The sequence below is a fragment of the Zootoca vivipara genome, chromosome 8 (genome assembly GCF_965207765.1).
Source record: "Zootoca vivipara chromosome 8, rZooViv2.hap1.1, whole genome shotgun sequence".
In the NCBI taxonomy this organism is placed as follows: Eukaryota; Metazoa; Chordata; class Lepidosauria; order Squamata; family Lacertidae; genus Zootoca; species Zootoca vivipara.
In genome coordinates, this window is record NC_142591.1 from 56,531,983 (window position 1) to 56,551,500 (window position 19,518).

At 40.1% G+C, this 19,518-nt stretch overlaps 1 protein-coding gene across 1 annotated transcript in view; it reads left to right on the forward strand.

Moving 5' to 3' along the window:
• Window positions 1-9,935, forward strand: part of KCNB2 (potassium voltage-gated channel subfamily B member 2) — a 164,725-nt gene extending 154,790 nt beyond the window's left edge. The window contains exon 3 of the mRNA XM_035125679.3: window positions 261-9,935. Coding sequence (XP_034981570.3) covers window positions 261-2,432 — 2,172 coding nt within the window. The 3' untranslated portion in view covers window positions 2,433-9,935. The remainder of the gene's footprint in view (window positions 1-260) is intronic.
• The last annotated feature ends 9,583 nt before the right edge of the window (window positions 9,936-19,518 follow it).

Sequence of the window (19,518 nt, forward strand, 5' to 3'; positions counted from 1 at the left end):
CCCCTCAGCACTAGCCATCATGGCCAGTAGTCAGGGATTATGGGAACTGTAGTCCAGCGGCATCTGAAGTGTCAGAGATTCCTCATCTCGGATCTTGCATGAACTAATCAGGGCGACTGGGTATAGCAGATCTTGTCTAATTGCAGTAAGATGAATATGATGACCTGCAAAGCTATTAGTGCACTATTTCTGAGGATGAACTTCTAATATCCATTATGATTTGCTAACCACATTTTTTTTTGCTTATTTTTGTTTTACAGATTTTGGCCATTGTGTCTATTTTGTTCATTGTACTGTCCACCATTGCTTTGTCACTCAACACTCTACCTGAGCTTCAAGTAATTGATGAATTTGGACAACTAAATGACAACCCCCAGCTAGCACATGTAGAAGCTGTGTGTATAGCTTGGTTCACTATGGAGTACCTTTTGCGTTTCCTGTCATCTCCAAACAAGTGGAAGTTCTTCAAAGGTCCATTAAATGTGATTGACTTGCTGGCCATTTTACCCTACTATGTCACCATTTTCCTCACAGAATCCAACAAAAGTGTGCTGCAGTTCCAAAATGTCCGCCGTGTTGTTCAGATATTCCGTATTATGAGGATACTCAGGATCCTTAAACTTGCCAGACACTCGACAGGCCTTCAGTCTTTAGGATTCACACTCAGGAGGAGTTACAATGAATTGGGTTTATTGATATTATTTTTAGCAATGGGTATCATGATATTTTCCAGTCTTGTATTTTTTGCTGAGAAAGATGAAGATGCCACAAAGTTTACTAGTATCCCTGCATCATTTTGGTGGGCCACCATCACTATGACTACAGTAGGTTATGGTGATATATATCCTAAGACTTTACTAGGTAAAATTGTTGGAGGATTGTGTTGCATTGCCGGAGTGCTGGTAATTGCTCTACCTATTCCCATCATAGTAAACAATTTCTCTGAGTTTTATAAGGAGCAAAAACGGCAGGAGAAAGCCATTAAACGAAGGGAGGCACTTGAGCGAGCAAAAAGAAATGGAAGCATTGTCTCAATGAATCTAAAAGATGCCTTTGCCCGCAGCATGGAACTGATTGATGTAGCCGTGGATTCCGGTAAGACTGAGGAAGCAGCCAACTCCAAGGAAACCCCCGACGATAACCATTTATCTCCAAGCCGGTGGAAATGGGCCAGAAGGACAATGTCTGAAACAAGTTCTAATAAGTCCTTGGAGAATAAATATCAGGAAGTCAGTCAGCAAGATACCAACGAAAAGCTCAACAATATTGTCACAGCCTCCAGCCCCCAACACTTGAGTGCTCAGAAACTCGAAATGTTATACAATGAAATTACTAAAACTCAGTCTCAGCCTAATCTCAATGCCAACTACCAAGGCTCGTCAGCGAAACCTCCCTTATATGAGGAGGAAATTGAAATGGAAGAGGTTGTTGGGCAAGGAGAACCATCCATGTCAGGGCCCAGAGACATAGTGACGGACATGAGAAGCATTTCCAGCATTGATAGCTTTGCCAGCTGTGCTACCGATTTCACTGAGACAGATCGGTCTCCCTTGCCCCCATACTCTGGTTCTCACCTGCAGCTAAGGTTCCCACCTGACTCTGTCCATTTGGAAGACCAAAGAGCAAAGAGTTCTCAGTTTTTATCACACACCAAGGATAAAATGTTTGCCCCCAGAGACATCGCCTTTGAGTACTCCCCAGTTGATACAGCCATGGACATGGATGACGCTGGCTCCCAGTCTCTGCTTCAAGGCCCTTTGCACTTTGACAGCTCCATGTTAAGTCCCAAAAGTTCTCTCAAAGGAAGCAATCCATTAAAAGTAAGGTCCCTTAAGGTTAATTTTAAGGAAAACAGAGGTGGCGCTCCACAAACGCCACCGAGCACTGCAAGGCCACTTCCAGTAACAACGGCGGCAGATTTCATGCAATCCACCCCTCCTCAGCATATCAGCACCATTCTCTTGGAAGAGAATTCACCACATGGCGACAGGCCCTTGCTGGGTGCTGATGCCTCCATAGTTTGCCAGAGCATTCCTAAGAAATCATCCCCTTCTCTGTTTCCAAAACAAAAGCTTTTTACTTTCCCTTCCAAAGAGAGGAGAAGCTTCACCGAAATGGACACTGGAGAAGAAGACGACTTCATGGAGATTCCTGGCATGACAAGACATGACAAAGAGCAGGATATCAAGACAAACTGCTATGGGGAAAAACACAAAGATGGGAACCATTTAACAGAAGAGCCTCGAGTCAGCTCTTCTTCCCCCAAAATATTGGGGCAAAACTGTACACAAGACATTTACTGTGTCGGGGGGGATGTAAAAGGGGACAATAGCCAAGAAGGTCACAAAATGGAAAACCACTTGTTTCCCCCAGAAATCCATACAAATCCTGGAGAAACTGGCTACTGTCCCACACGGGAAACCAGCATGTGACTAGTCAGGAGAGCAATAATGACAAAAACTGATTTCTTAAAACCACAATTAGTAATGCCTATGAACTAAAACATGGGAAGCCTCAGAAGTTAAAAAAAAATGTTATTTTTGCATGGCATGAAGAGTTGATTAGTTTAAGTACTGTTTAATTTAAAAGTGGAAATCTGCTTTTTTTTGTAACAAAAAAGGAGAAAAAATCAGTTTAAAAAAATGATGCAAGAACAGTGAGTAAAATAAAGAGCTCTTTTAGGAGCCCATATTCTGCAATGTCTGACATTTTTGGTCCTTTCACTAATGATTGTAGATAAGTTTTTTTAAAAAAATATTTTAACTTTTTTTGCTCTTGGTTATAATGAATTTTGGGAATTTGCACATGAAAGGATGAAATGCCGATGCATGTGTTCATAATGGTGTGAAACAAGGTGCTTTGAGCCTGCAAAATGCATACATTTGTAAATAGTTTGGGTTTGCGGGGAGATCTACAGTTATCAAGGATATGTGGAAAATACGTTTCCTGGGACACAGGTACTTCCTTCACAGTTTGCTGCCTGGAGGATTTGTACAGACTTATGTTGCAAAATTGCAACTTCTTCTTAAAGCATCTCACCTATCTTGCTTTCTGTTTAAAAGCTCATAAAGTATAAGCTGTTTGTTTAAGTAAATGACAGTGTTTTCTCATCTATCTGTGAAGTAAATCATAGCTCAAATTATTTTTATTTGAATAGATTTCACGGATAAATTTGCAAGTTTTGAGTAAAATTCTATTTAGACTGTGCAAGATTTAATGACCAGAAATTGAAAAGTTGATATAAGAACTGCCAAAATCAAAACAAAGACAAGGACACCATTATGTTACATAATAAAATTATTTCTATGGCAATAAAATGTGCCAAATGGCCATGAAAAAAATGATTATTTTATATTTAAAAGTTCAAAAGTCTGTATTACAGTTACAATTGCTGTATGTACTATTGTTAATATCTTATTTTTTAAAATGAAGTTTTTGTGGTTGTAAGTTTGCTTCTAAAATCTCTTTAGGAGTACTGTGGCTTTTGTCCACCACTTCTTCACCACTAGGCGCCCCAATTTTAGATAACTTATTCATTTCAGAATACCAACATGATTACTTTTTCTTGAATCAACAGACAAGGTATGCTGCTTTATGAGCAAAGTTGGAAAACTCAGAGTAGAAAATATTTTCATTGTGCTACAATTTTGCAAAAGTGGTGTTTTATACAGACTTTGCTGTGGGCAGTTTTGCTCTAGCGGGTTTTTAATATGTAATTATTGCAATTAATTAACAAATTAACAAAATCATTTGAAACCTCTGTGGATTTCTTTTGCTTCATGCTCTTCCATCACATGCATTCTATATTAATCAATAGGATAAAAGCACTCCTGCAATAAGATAAAACAGCATGTGAACGGAACTTTCCAAATTGCGTACCTTTTCCCCAAATTCCAATAATTTCAGTAGAATAATTATTTCTGCAAATTTAAAGAAGCTGTTGAATGCATTAAAATATTTTCAAATCACAAAACAATATTGGACCTAGTCCGCATAACGATTTTAATTTTCTAATAAAAACAATATTCTATTGGGGGGCGGGTTCTTCAACATAAAATCTTACCCACTTACACTGATTTTACTCAGTACATGCCACTTAAAACTCATGTTAGCTTCAACAGAATAATTTCTAATATAGCTGAGCAGAATTCAAAATTTCTCATATGCTTTATTAAAGAAAAATTTCCTTTAATTTCCTTTCCTTTTTTTCCTTTTCCCTTTCCCTTTCTTTTTTCTATTCGGCTGCAACAGCTTTCAAAGAGAAAACTGGGCCTTATCCTGTAGCCCTCAGGTTTTACTTTTGTAAGGAAATGTCACCATAATGTATTTAATATGTGTCTTTTGGACCAAATACCAAGCACAGCAAAAGTCATCTTTATTTTTTCCCAATTCTTAGACCCTTTTTAATACTTGCCTTTGTTTTTAAATACAGTATCTCCAGATATTTCTCTTAAGAATTAATAATGCAGTTAAATGTCATTTCTTTAAAAAAAAACAATGTCTGGTCATTAGGTCTCAAAATATGCATTTGTTCTTCATGGCTGTCCAGGTAATTATATTTCTGCATATGATTTAAGTTAATTATGTGGCATTCTGCTTATTCCTTTTCAATGACCTCCATTTTATTTTATGAACCTCCTTTGTTTATCTCTCTTGTTTTATTGATAGATATTCCCATTGACTGAGACTAAATGCTAGCTAGCTTTTAAAAGATATTGCTCTGTAATCTCCTGTACTTTTTTAACACCATGCTGCCCTATGTGATCTGTCTTCATAATGACAACCATATAAAGAACAAAACCAAAGGCTAAATGAAACCCTGGGCTTCGGTTGAAAATGGGAGGTTGGTCACTGATTTCAATGAAATCCTAGTTTCATTCATAATCCTTACCCAGGGAAAACACTTGTTGGCTACCATGACTGTTCTATCATGAGCTATAGGTGGAAGGATCCAAAGCTAAAATATGCTCTTTTCATATGTAATAAACCATTCCTATCTTCAGAGCCCTGCTTTTGTACCATATGAGATACAAGTTGATGTTCCTTCCCATTGGCTAGTACTGGCTTCAGTCTACATATATGTCAAGACTTTGGATTGTATCCGGTGTTAGCTATACTCATAGACATTGAAATTTATGAACATGACTTAGCTTAGGTCCATTTATTTTATTGGGTCTATCCTGAATAAAACTTAGTTGGATACAACCTTTCGTCTCCCAAGCTACATCCATTAAGCAATAATTTGGAAGCCCTTTGCTACTGGATACAAAAATGTTCTAAGCTTATCTGAATCTGACCTCACATATGTTGTTAGGACTAATTCCATTTGTGCCACACACAAAAATGATCATTAACACAAGAGGATGCCTTTGAGGCAAGCTCAAGAGCATGAACCTATTTTTGGATAGTGGAGAAAGAGAAGGTGTTTCATTTATTTTCATACATATGGGCCTCTATAAAGGCTAAGATGCATTGTGTCCTCTTCCTAAAATGGGTTTAAGAACAGAAGCTTTACTAAAGGGGCATTTTTTTTCTATAGCATACCATCTAGATAGCCTGTAAGCAACTGTATGCTCTACACTTCGTCCAGGGTAGCAAATGTGGTGCTCAAATGATGTTGTTGGACTCCAATTCCCATCCACCCCAGTCAGCATTGTCAGTGGTCAGGGATTATGAAAACTCTAGTCCAGCAACATGCGGAGGGCACCATGTTGGCTACTCTGAGATAGATTGTTCCTTTCTATCTTACAGAACAACAACATCTGACATCACATTACCACTCCATGTTCATTATGCTTCTGCAACATCACAGTTATTATAAGTCATTGTTGGTACATCAAAAGCAAACCCAAATTACAGGTTAAAAAAAAAAACCAGTGACAAATCCTGTGGCACCTTAAAGATTAACAGATTTTTATTATGGTATAAACTTTGTGTCCTGACTAATGCACAGTTTTGGAAACAGCATTTCCAGTATTTGGTCACAGTAAACTTGGAAAGGAAATGGAAAGGAAAGGAAATGGAAAACAACCCTCACACTACAGCAAGAAACACAGCAACAAGAGGGAGAAGGAAAGGCAGAGTACCTGTGAGTACCTAAGGAATGTTTAAAAACATACTACTGCTATGTTTAATTACCTGTTGCTTGTATAATAAGGTAACTATTGTCACAAAAGTCAACGTTAAGACTTTTGTTCCAACCCTATATTGCTTGCCAATCCACCACTATTCTTCAAACCAACATTTAAAAATCCATTCGTTGCTGTTTGGGGATTTTCCTGCTAAGACTGCCATCCTCTGGCTAGCTTCACCAACTGAATCCAAGTGTGATGTAGCCAAAAATGGTTGCATACTAAGAGTTTAGCAAGGATGCTCTTCTCGCTATATGACATATTATAAGATAACAGTATATTTTTCAGCAGTGCTAGTCTAGGGTTCTCTTCTGCCCCATTTTACTAAAGGGGAGACAAATGTATTCAAATATGCTAACGGGATACATTTAATAACCTGTGACTCTTTGCCACAAGTTTTCCAAAGCAACTCATTTCTCTCTACTCAGCTGACATCTACCTGGCACTCGATTTGGCTTTGTTCTGTGATAACTGGGAGGTGGTGTTGCTGGCAACTCACCAAGCCGAGTTAGGCTGTGTACAATTGATAGCTTGTCAGAGACTTGGAAGCGTTATTGTTCAGCAAGCATTGCCAGTGGTGGACACATTCACTTTTTGTGTCCCACTTTGATGTTCAAACCAAGTTTACACCTTTCTGTAGTGATATGTGATGTGCTTAATGCAGTTTAATACATACATTTTCTCAGGGACAAAAAGAATTTGCACTGAATTATTCCAATGAAGGAAGCTGCAAAAGCTTGCTTACATTACTGTACAGCTGTCTGCCTAAACTCCATTGTGTTCAATTGCAGCCTTACAAAGCAATCCAGCCCCTCAAACCAGGCCCACTGTGATGGAGAGCATATGGATGTGGCAGAAGTGCCCCTCTGCCTTGCTCTGCTGGCAGCATCCTTCACCACCACAGATGTTCCCCCCGGACCTGCTGAAAGCACAGGCAGGCAGACGCTACCACCTCTGGTATCCCTGCCACTAGTAGAAACTCCTGAAATGGGACATGAGAAAGGAATGGAGCTCGGTCAGCCAAGGATTTGCTGGATCCAAAACCAGTCCAGCTACCAGAAGTGACTCTAATTTGGGCCTCTCTGCTATAGCAGAGCCGGGGAAGGAATTGCCCTCACTCTTCACCCAGGACAGCATGAGAGGCAGGAGCTTTGGATATGGTGGCTCCTCTCCTTCCAAGAGGGAGTTAGGATGGTTCCCTTAGTGTGGTGTAGTGGTTAAGAGCGGTAGACTCGTAATCTGGGGAACCAGGTTCACGTCTCCGCTCCTCCACATGCAGCTGCTGGGTGACCTTGGGCTAGTCACACTTCTCTGAAGTCTCTCAGCCTCACTCACCTCACAGAGTGTTTGTTGTGGGGGAGGAAGGGAAAGGAGAATGTTAGCCGCTTTGAGACTCCTTAGGGTAGTGATAAAGCGGGATATTAAATCCAAACTCCTCCTCCGCCTCCTCCTCTTCTTCTTCTTATTTTGTTTTCGGAACAAGGCAGTGCAAATTTATTTATTTATTTATTTAAGCCCAAAACTGCTATACTTTGCAATTGTCTTGAGCACAGCGCATACATCCCTTTCCCACCTTTGCTTCTTAAAGCACAGCACAAACACAGAGAGAAAGGTGCTCTGAGGATCAACAAATCCCTGGAATGTATTGCAACACAATGTGAAAAGCAAAACTGGCAAATCACATACCACACACACAAACACACACATGAAGTTCTTTCTGTTCATGCATGAATCTGTTTGGATCCTAGCCAATGCAGCCTCTCACCTTTATTATAACGAGTAAGCAATCTTCAAAGAGGACACGGTGGTCTAAGTCATTGCTCCAGCTGACACAGTGTGGCCCTCAAAATACTGTTCATTACGTGTCAAACTCTACTGAGACAGCAAGCAGTATTAGTTTGGAGGCAGCACTTCTGTACACTCACATTATGTAACAAGGTGATCAGCCTTCCACAGACTAGGGCCCTCCAGATGCTGTTGGACTCCCATCAGCCTTAGCCAGCATGGCCAATGGTCAGGGATTATGGGAGTTGTAGTCCAAAAATATTATAGGCACGGGGCCAATCAAAATCCAGCTCCACTGAAGCCACAGCTGGCCATGAAAGCAAATGGGCTGCTGCTCTCTTGGAGCTGCTTCTGATTTATAATATAATAAACAAGACCACAACCTGCCTGCAGGGTGTTTTCTGCCCATGTCTTAAATGTAAATGGCTACTACATAAGTTGACAATGATGGAGAATCAGCTTCTCAACCATGTATATTTATGTCCTGAAAAACGCGTGGATAGGCTTTTCTCCATATTGGGTGTTACATGAAATTATTATTATTAATTATTATTATTATTAATTTTTCCATTGTCTCCCTGTATGTTCACTTCATCATGCTGCTTACACAGGGAGGTTTCGGATTTGTTCTCACAATAGGGATGGAGCCTTGGGTCCACGTGAGGGCAGAAAACGCTTCTGTTCCCCTTAAGGGTGCTGTTTTGCTTTTGAGAGGGTCCCCCTGGAGTGGCTTCTCCAGAGCAGGCTACAGCCAGATGAAAAATCAGCACAGCCATGTGTCAATGGAAACACTTTCTGCCTGCCCGCAGGGATCTCTGAGTAAGCCAACCCTCAAAAAGCAATATCCAAAGCCAAGCGGAAACTAAAGGATCGGTTCATTTACTGTGGGTTCAGGCAAAGTGGTTTCCTGTCTGTCTTAGGTCAGAGTATTGGAGAGAGAAAGAACTGCGTCCCACATCCCAGGGTGGAGGGCAGAGTTTTAGTGTTATTCCTCTATATATTCGCAGAGCTTTAGCCACATTCATCATATGCAAGTCAGTGCCAGCCATGCAGATAAAAATCTAAACGTTTAGAAATCAGTTTTCAGTAACAAACAGCACTCAGCACTTAGCCTGTTGCATTGAGATAACTGTAAATAACCACTCAATATGTACTGTTTCATGTTTATCAGTTAGATGCTATCTCCCGTATTTGTTTCATATCTACAGTAGCATGGACTGAGTTTACTTAACAATGTTTTCTTCTATGGATGCTACAAATACTGTGGTGGGGGAGGGAAGCACAACAGTATTTTTAAAAAATTGTATTGGCACAATAGCTGTGTCTTTACTATTGCTGAGTTTTCAACGAATGGCAGCATTTCACTGTAAACTGCTATACTAACAACATATTCTCCTTTTAAAAAAAACAAAGCATCCTTTTGGGACAGGAGATATGTGCATATATGATAAGTCTCATCTAATCTCATTCATCTGCCTTTACAAAATGCCCCATCTAAAATGGGAGAGTCTGCTGCTTTTGTTGTATATATTACGTCTATTTTAGGGATGGAGCAGGGCTGAAAATTACAGTGTTCTTGTAAGGGCATTTTGCAATGGTACAGCATCATGCATGCTTTGTTGCATCTTTGTATTTATTAGAAATGTCTTGTTTTCACCTTTTATTTTTCTGTAGAGAGCATACCACTTTAACTCCTCACCACCCCTCCGCTGTCCATCTTACACCATTAATAGAACTTCACATATAATGGTATTTGTATCAATGTTTCCATATCAGCTGCATTTTAACATCATGAAAAGGAAATGTGATTTTTTTTTGGTTATACTAGTTTTTTTGCTGATCAGCTAAATATTTCTGCACCAATCAGCATTTAAATATGCATGTGGTAGTCTGTATTGTACAGTTGTTCAACATCAAAATACTTGTTTATTTTCTGTCAAATGTCTGTAAAATGAATGGCATTGTTCTCCATTTCAGTCTGCCAGAATAAGCAGAATAGTCAATAAATGTGTAAATGAATCATCTGTGTCTCATTTCAGTTTTCTGCATGAAGCCACTTTACATTAAACATTGCATACATACCAAAATGTCAATCCATAAGTGACTTTGGGTTTCATTTTTGAGAAAAATAAACTTAAAACCTATTGGAAGAAAAATACAGGAGATGATGGGATAAGAAAGGGTGCATTGCATTGTTCATACTTTGCTTCAATAGCTGATTCCTTCCCTTACAAGGCATCACAGCCCAATTCTCCTAGGTTATGTCTGCATGAGTAGCCATCTTTTTTACTTCTCCGTTCCACTATAGATTGTCCCTTGTTGTATCTTGATTTTCTTCTATCGGTAGTTCCCGTCCTATACTGTTAGGTCTCACAAGTCTTAAATCAGTAACTTCAGGATTGAGGATCATTTCCCTTGCTTGCTGCTTCCACAGCAAACACTTGGCTATGAAGATAACCCACTGAGTGTCACTTCCACACCATACATGGAAAGCACAAGGCTTCCCCCAAATAATTCTGGGAACTGTAGTTTGTTAAGGGTGCTGGGAATTGCAGTTCTGTGCAGGGTAACTTAAGCACTGATTGGTTTAAAAGTAAAAAGAGCCAGGTGCACTGTTGGCAGCCTCTCTACCTTCCTGTGCACACAAGAAAGCCCATCTGTGGATATTATGGGATTTTCTGCAAATGCAGGCACTCATTAAGGCTTCAGAGTGCAGACCACTGGAGGGATGATTTGCAGAATAAAACTAAGGATGCCCCCCAAAACTCCTTGTCAACTTTGAAAGTAAGTTAGGCACACATCACCCGTGAGAATTTCACCAACATTTTCAATCTCCTCTTTGATTATTTTTTGAACACAATTCGTTTTTCATTAATTACTAAAGACTGGTTTTTTTAATAATAATAAAAGTTAAAACAGCAGTCAGCACAGCACATTTTATAGCTGTTCCCCGGGTAGATTGATGTGGTTTTCGGTTTCTGTGGTGTCTTCCTACTGCTACACCCTTCCTTTCCCATTTGCCTGCTCCTTCCTGCATGGCTAGCTGCATTCTTTTGCTTGGTCTGACTCTTTAGAACACAAATATTTTTGCTTTACCTGGGAGAAGCTTAATTTTGGCACCACTGACTTCCATCACTTCTAGGACTAACATATATGCAAGCAGTGCCAGACTTTGGGCTCTCAAATTTCATCAGCGCCCTGTGCGATGCTAAAATTCAGCGCTCTCCTCATGCCTCTTGCACTCTCTTCTACATCATTGCGGTGGCGCCCCCTGCAGCATCACCACACAGTGCAGCCGAACCGGCCGCGCTACCCTAAAACCACTTCTGATGTAAACTTTCCTCTTGGGATCTCATGTGCCATGTTTATCTGAATCATTCTCAAGAGTCTATAAGTGTGTGCATTATAGAAGGCTTCTGGTTGCCAGTACAAGAGCTCCTAAACCCTTCAGGGAAGGAGGCAGACACAGAATCTCCAAACATGGGGTAACAGGTTCAAGAGAAAGAGGCTTTTTAACCAGAGGGCAGCACATTCCAATACAGAAGTACAAGAAATGCATTTTCAGGATGACATAATATACACCAAGGGTAGATAGCTGGATTGTTTGGCATCATGGTATGACAGTGAAGGAGCTATGCGGGAAATCAGTTTTTTGTTTTTTGTTTTTACAACAATAACAACAACAGCATTATTTTATGAATGGTACGAATCCCTTTTTGGCATCATAGCGGTTGACATCATAGCAGTCAAAAGAAATATGTTCAAACATCTTTTAAAGATTCTATTTTTTAAAAAAATACAAATCACAGGGTTACTGCCCCTGTGCACGTGTCCTATTATGTTTTACCATTGCATTATTTATAAGTAACTACAGTAATACCTCGGGTTACGAACTGCGATCCGGAACAAGGCTTCTCCCAAAGAATTCTGGGAACTGTAGTTTGTTAAGGGTGCTGGGAATTGCAGTTCTGTGCAGGGTAACTTAAGCACTGATTGGTTTAAAAGTAAAAAGAGCCAGGTGCACTGTTGGCAGCCTCTCTACCTTCCTGTGCACACAAGAAAGCCCATCTGTGGATATTATGGGATTTTCTGCAAATGCAGGCACTCATTAAGGCTTCAGAGTGCAGACCACTGGAGGGATGATTTGCCTTTTTGGAGGGATGATCCCTTTTTGGCATCATAGCGGTTGACATCATAGCAGTCAAAAGAAATATGTTCAAACATCTTTTAAAGATTCTATTTTTAAAAAAAATACAAATCACAGGGTTACTGCCCCTGTGCACGTGTCCTATTATGTTTTACCATTGCATTATTTATAAGTAACTACAGTAATACCTCGGGTTACGAACTGCGATCCGGAACAAGGCTTCTCCCAAAGAATTCTGGGAACTGTAGTTTGTTAAGGGTGCTGGGAATTGCAGTTCTGTGCAGGGTAACTTAAGCACTGATTGGTTTAAAAGTAAAAAGAGCCAGGTGCACTGTTGGCAGCCTCTCTACCTTCCTGTGCACACAAGAAAGCCCATCTGTGGATATTATGGGATTTTCTGCAAATGCAGGCACTCATTAAGGCTTCAGAGTGCAGACCACTGGAGGGATGATTTGCCTTTTTGGAGGGATGATCCCTTTTTGGCATCATAGCGGTTGACATCATAGCAGTCAAAAGAAATATGTTCAAACATCTTTTAAAGATTCTATTTTTAAAAAAAATACAAATCACAGGGTTACTGCCCCTGTGCACGTGTCCTATTATGTTTTACCATTGCATTATTTATAAGTAACTACAGTAATACCTCGGGTTACGAACTGCGATCCGGAACAAGGCTTCTCCCAAAGAATTCTGGGAACTGTAGTTTGTTAAGGGTGCTGGGAATTGCAGTTCTGTGCAGGGTAACTTAAGCACTGATTGGTTTAAAAGTAAAAAGAGCCAGGTGCACTGTTGGCAGCCTCTCTACCTTCCTGTGCACACAAGAAAGCCCATCTGTGGATATTATGGGATTTTCTGCAAATGCAGGCACTCATTAAGGCTTCAGAGTGCAGACCACTGGAGGGATGATTTGCCTTTTTGGAGGGATGATCCCTTTTTGGCATCATAGCGGTTGACATCATAGCAGTCAAAAGAAATATGTTCAAACATCTTTTAAAGATTCTATTTTTAAAAAAAATACAAATCACAGGGTTACTGCCCCTGTGCACGTGTCCTATTATGTTTTACCATTGCATTATTTATAAGTAACTACAGTAATACCTCGGGTTACGAACTGCGATCCGGAGTTATTTATAAGTAACTACAGTAATACCTCGATGGGCGCGCGCGGTGAAAACACTTCCGGGTTTGCGCAGTTCGTAACCCGAACTGTTCGCAAACCGAGGTGGTTGTAACCCGAGGTACGACTGTAATATAGTTGTCAGCTACGCAGATCACTAATATTCTTTCAATTTCTTTTATATTCAGGGCCATTTATCTCTGAGAACACTGCACAGGGCAAAGGGTTATGCCCCCTCCTCCATGGTGCAGTCCCAATCCAGATTTGGGGTGGGGGGGGCATAGCTGCTATTTTTAAAAAAAGATATGAAAATAATTATTGTTACACTAGTTTGTCCCTGACTCCCATTTCCACAGGCAATAGTTTCTTCATTGTGTACAGTTGTATATTCAAATAGTCAGTAAAGTTCTTTATCTTAGTAAAAAGTTCATAAAAAGTTAATAATTTGATTCCTGAAAACAGCCCGGAGTTGTCTTATCAGCAATAGCCAATTTTGCTGATTTGTTTCCTGCCTAGAGAATCTTGGCTCATGGCAAACAGCACTGCCTCATGCCAGCCTTGCTGCCACCTCCCTCTCTACCTCCTGGAAGTCAATTGGGTGGCATTGCCCCATCATGCCATCTGCTACTGGTTCTGGTGGCTTTTCGCTCTCTGCACCACCCCTCCAAATCACCAAAATATCCCTCCCCTTCCACACAGACACCTGTGAGCAGAATGGACTGCAAGGGGCAATTTCAGATCAGTGCTAAGGAGGAAAGTCTCACCACCTACTTTTTGTCTACATACAGTGCATTATTTTATTTCCATTTATCTTCTATCATCAGCCAGAGGTGCACAAAGACACCAGGCAGTATTTATTTACAAATAAGATTTGCACACTGAGACATTCCCACCTCCATTGACATAAAAGACCTTCACTTTGGCTAGATCATGCCCTTTCTCTTAAATCCCAGTGCTGTTACATCCTCTGATGTTAATAATAATAATAATAATAATAATAATAATACCTTTATTGTCAATGTTCCTGCCCACCTAGCAGTTCAAAAGCACGTCAAAGGTAAACGGCATTTCTGTGAGCTGCTCTTGTTCGCCAGAAGCAGCTTAGTCATGCTGGCCACATAACCCAGAAGCTGTATGCCGGCTCCCTCGGCCAGTAAAGTGAGATGAGCGTCGCAACCCCAGAGTCCGCGCCTGGACCTAATGGGTCAGGGGTCCCTTTACCTTTTTTATTGTCAATGTACAACCTGTGTACAATGAAATTAATCGAGCCTCCCTCCCCCCCACCACCACAAACACTCAATCTCATTGTACTCTGTGAGCTTGTCGCACAACGCACCAACCCCGGAAGTCAGTTGCGCTATATTATTTTCCATTCAGCAGCCTAACAGCCCGCAGATAGAAACTGTTTTTTACCCTGTTGGTACGACTGATTATACTTCTATATCTCCTGCCCGAGGGTAGAAGATTAAAGAGGTGCTGGCCGGGGTGTGAATCGTCCCTGAGAATTTTTATTGCTCTCCTAAGGCAATGATCCCTTGTGATGTCATCTAGCAGGCTCAGGGGACAGCCCATGATATCATGAGCTGTGTTCACCACTCTCTGTAAAGACTTTCTGTCCATGGCTGTCCATGGCTGTCCCATACCACACTGTGATACAATGAGAGGACACTTGCTCCAGTATCTCAATATTTTCAAAATCAACCCCCATTATCTGCAAATGTCTTCTCTAACAGACTGTATCTAGTCTTTGGCTCTTATAACTACCAAAAGGCCACCATTCCTTCCTTCTTATCCTATCAGTTGCATTCAAAGTGTCTTCAGGGGAGTTTAAACATACTTAGGAGTAGATGCAACTTTCTTACAGACAGCCTTGCATTAACCAATATTTATTGTACTCCATTTAAAATATTTGACATACACAGACACAAAATAAAATGATTTTTGTAAGCGTTAAAAGACCATTAAGCAATAAGAATGAGAACAATTGATCTGTAAATAAAACATGAAGTCAGGCAGAATTTGTTTATCTCTTTGATGTCAGGCAGAATTGTTTATCTCTTTGATGTCTGATGGAAGGGCATTCCACAGGGTGATTCTAATCTTGTTATAAAGTGAAGAATTTTTGTTAATGACATAAATGTTTTAAAAAGTAATCAAAGAGCAAATTTTCAAACGTATTAATTATCCTTTTATAAACAGCTGGTGTGATTACCATTTTATCAACTGGAGAAGGTTGGGTTTTAAATTGGCCAGCAAGTAATTCCCACTACTCCGTATGTTTATTTTGCTAGTATCATCAATCAACCAAAATTCAGGTTCTGTGTGTGAAGTTTTGGTGTCTGTTCACTGTGTTTTATATTGAATCATTTTTTTATATATTTCACACCGTATCACTCTGGCAGTGCTACATTTCTATTTCATGGATTCAAATAAAGTAATTGAATGATTGACTGGCCACATCCTTGAGTTATCATCATGGTTCCTGGGGATGCAAGACAAAGCTGTGGGTCTGTAGAAAACAAGTGGATAAAAATAATCAGGTTTAAGAAAACTGAAGCTTTTAGTGCTGGATCCATTACAAAAGCATTCTCTTTGCATTATAATGATGAAATATTCGTTCTAATGAAGCATGCTGAAACATCAATATGTTATTTGCTACCTGTCTGGAAACGACAGGATAATCAGATTTATTTATTTTTTCTGGATAAGGGCCATTGATTCTGTGACTGATTCAAAACTCCAGTCTAGAGGTTTGGGGACAGAAAGTGTCCCACACAGTCAACAATATTGCAGCTGGCTTTCCCATGAGTGGCTTGCTAATACAGTGGTATCTTGGTTTACGAACTTAATCCATTCTGGAAGTCCGTTCTTAAACCAAAGTGTTCTTAAACCAAGGCGTGCTTTCCCATAGCAGCAGGGGACTCAATTTACACTCAACAGGAAGTGGAACATGTTTTGCTTCCAAGGCAAAGTTCACAAACCAAAACACCTACTTCCGGGTTTGCAGCATTCTTAATTCAAGTTGTTCATAAACTAAGCTGTTCTTAAACCAAGGTACCACTGTATGAGCTTTGGAGAACTGACCTAACCAGATGAAACAGGTCTCTTCACATAGGGCTAAATCCTAAGATAAATTAATGATATACCTGTATATCATGCTCATGGAAAGAAGTAACTGAAAGTTACATAAGTTCACCTGTCTTGGAATAGAAGTCTGCTTTTTGTTGATTTCCTCCTCCACCAGGAGCCACTCCCTGCACACAAACCATCCTACCTTGTTCAGGAGAGCCCTCAATGGGGTTGGGGAACTTCTTCCGTTTGGTATCCCACTTGATGCCACAGAATAGGCTGTCGCTGAAGCAGATCCTTTCTGTGATAAGAAAAATTCATAGTCCGACTTTTACTGTATATGACTATGAAAGAAGAGAAATGGCCAGAAACCGGACTGGCAGTGGATTACTTCTTCAACATTAGCAAAGGGAATATCTTGTCTGGACCTGGGGCACCCAGCTAATTCAGGGGTTTGTGGGACAGGCTGCATGGCACACATAGCTCTTCAACTTCAGCAGAGGCAAATGGCTGGGCGAGGAATGAGAAGGAACATGAGAAGGAACATGAGAAGGAAGGCATCACCATTTCTTAGCATCTGCCACCTAAAGTGGTTGACTCACTCTGCCTAATGATAAGGAGGACCCTGCTGATCAGAAATCTCCGCAAGACAGAAATGAAGACAGGTTACTGTACATACCGGTAGCAGGGCACAAAAGCAATGATATTATCTACAATAGCAAAACAGTGTAATACCAAAACTGTAATGCATAACTGATTGGCAAAATACCTTGATGATAAAACCTAAATACAAGAGAAATATGATACTTAATAATCAAGAAAAGGATTGAAAGGTAGGTCTTGTTATTACATTTCCTTTTAATTCATTCATGGTATTACAGGTATATCATTTCTCTTATGCTGTCTCTCTCCCCTCTTCATATGTACGGTAATTTCCTTATCCCTGCCCCCCTTTTCTTTTTTTTCCTAGTAAGGAAACCCTTGATCCTGCAAGTAAATGTGCATGCATAAACAGTTTCTATAAACGGATCTTTGCCTTGTTAAGCTTCAGCTAAAACAACAACTATTTGCCTGTGTTTTAATTTAATCAGTGACAGACAATGTGAGGTTAATTTGAAAGCTTAGCCTCAAAAACCTATCCAGATGTTGATGTGATTTACCCAGAAACAATGTGTAAGGAATATTCAGGATTCAGAATAAGGATTTTCCAAATATTTCCTAACCACTAGCATATTGGAATTGTGAAATTATTCACAGGAAAAAGAATGTGCAACAACATTTTTGTAATGTGACAACATTTTTGTAATGTGAAAATCAAGTAGTCTATACTTCACCTTTCTGGATTTAGCAAGTTCACTGTAGGCATGTATGGGAATGTTAGAGATAAAATAAGGGAAATTAAAAATCATGTCCATAAGAAACAGTAGAAAATGGTACCAGAAAGAAGGTACCTTCTGCATGGATGATCCAGCTGATAGGTGAGTGGAGTGGAGTGGAGAACCAATGACCTTCCAGATGTTGCCTAATCTGTCTGCCCTACCTTCAGCTTCTGCCACCACCATTGAGTGCCCAGGCTGCAGATATTCTGCAGAGCTCTGCTGGTGGCAGTCCAGAAATAGGATTGCTGTGTCTGTTGGGTACAACCTTAGATTCCAGAATGTTTTTTTTAAAAAAACTAACATTTTTTTTCCATTTAAAAATTATGTTAATCAGATTATCTGTAGAATGACTGCAGGTTGATGAAATTCAGATCTACTGTTGAGCTGTGATTGGTATGGGAAATCTGATTATGGTTTTGAATAAGTAGCTATGGTAGGAATTTGTTGTACAGTTTCCATGGATACACATGCCTGCATGCATGCCAGAATTCAGCTCCCATAAATATTTCTGTCACTAAATATTTCTCAACACTAAAAGGCATAAACATTGCCCAAGGGGATTGTGCAAAATGGTTATTGAATATTCATGTCTTCCTACACCCACATTTCTTGTTCTCATTCCATATTTTCCTAGAATCAACCAAATCCAAATATGCTTAATCTCTTCTGAGATCATTTGTTACATATGTAGCATTTCTGTTATGGGCTATTAATGTTCACCCCTTTATATACAAACATTATTACATCACCTAGATTACAAATGTTGTAATATGCATATATACACTTTAAAACCCTATAATAGGCTAAATTACATCAAATCAGAGGCCTATCATCTTTACTGAAGTTAAAATTAATAGCATCTTTGTTTTCACCCACTCTTGTATTTCTCTGATTTCTGTCCATCAAAACAGGAAAGCCTTTATTTATGTGCTCTACCCAGGCATCTGCTATCTATTCTTTGTTGCAAAGAGAGAATTGTTTCTAAAGCCAGGCCAATCGTGCTTTTCCAGGTTTTGGTTTCCTTGGAATGAGGGACAGCAGATGCTGCAGTGTCTTTATGATGTATGGTTCATTTACACATATATACAACCTGAGCCTACGATGAAGGGACTCACAACATTCACAACCCAAAAGGATTTGCTTCTCCCATAGCCACAACCTTGGATTCAAGCAAGGATCAGGCACAGCTCTGTCTCTCAGCTGCCCAGCCTGCAACTTTGCTTCCACACCTCAACTCTGTAGAGTTGTTCCACCTGGCCTTCGGCTTGCAAACAGCCTGATCCCCTAGTCCCCTTCTTTCCTTTTCCTTCTGTGATGGAACCCCTATTTGGGGACTTCCCTGGCTTTTCTTCTGGCCCACAGAGGACCAGTCTGGATAGTTGGCCTTGGCATTTTCTCCCCCCCCCCAAACAGTTTTGATTCTGGGCTTCCAAGGTTGCCAGACTCAATGGAGGACAGGACTTCTGTGCCTTTAATTTCCCTGCTCTCTTTTGAGTCTGGAAACCTTAAAGAGACACCAACAGACCCTTTGCTTGGAAATTAAACAAAGGGTCTGCTGGTTTCTCTTTAAGGTTTCCAGACTCAAAAGAGAGCAGGGCAATTAAAGGCATAGAAGTCCTGTCCTCTATTGAGTCTGGCAACCCTAGGCCTTCCACTGAAATGAGGCTGCATTTAAAGTTTTATTTTAATCCTGTTTTTAAGTTGTATTTTCATCAATTGCTTTTATACCTGATGTTAGCCCCCCCCCAGCCTGGTCTTGGCTGGGGAGGGTGGGGTATAAATTATTATTATTATTATTATTATTATTATTATTATTATTATTATTATTATTATTAACTAAAAGACATTTTAAAGAGGGGGACCCACCCATTTGTCCTCTGCCAGAGCCAA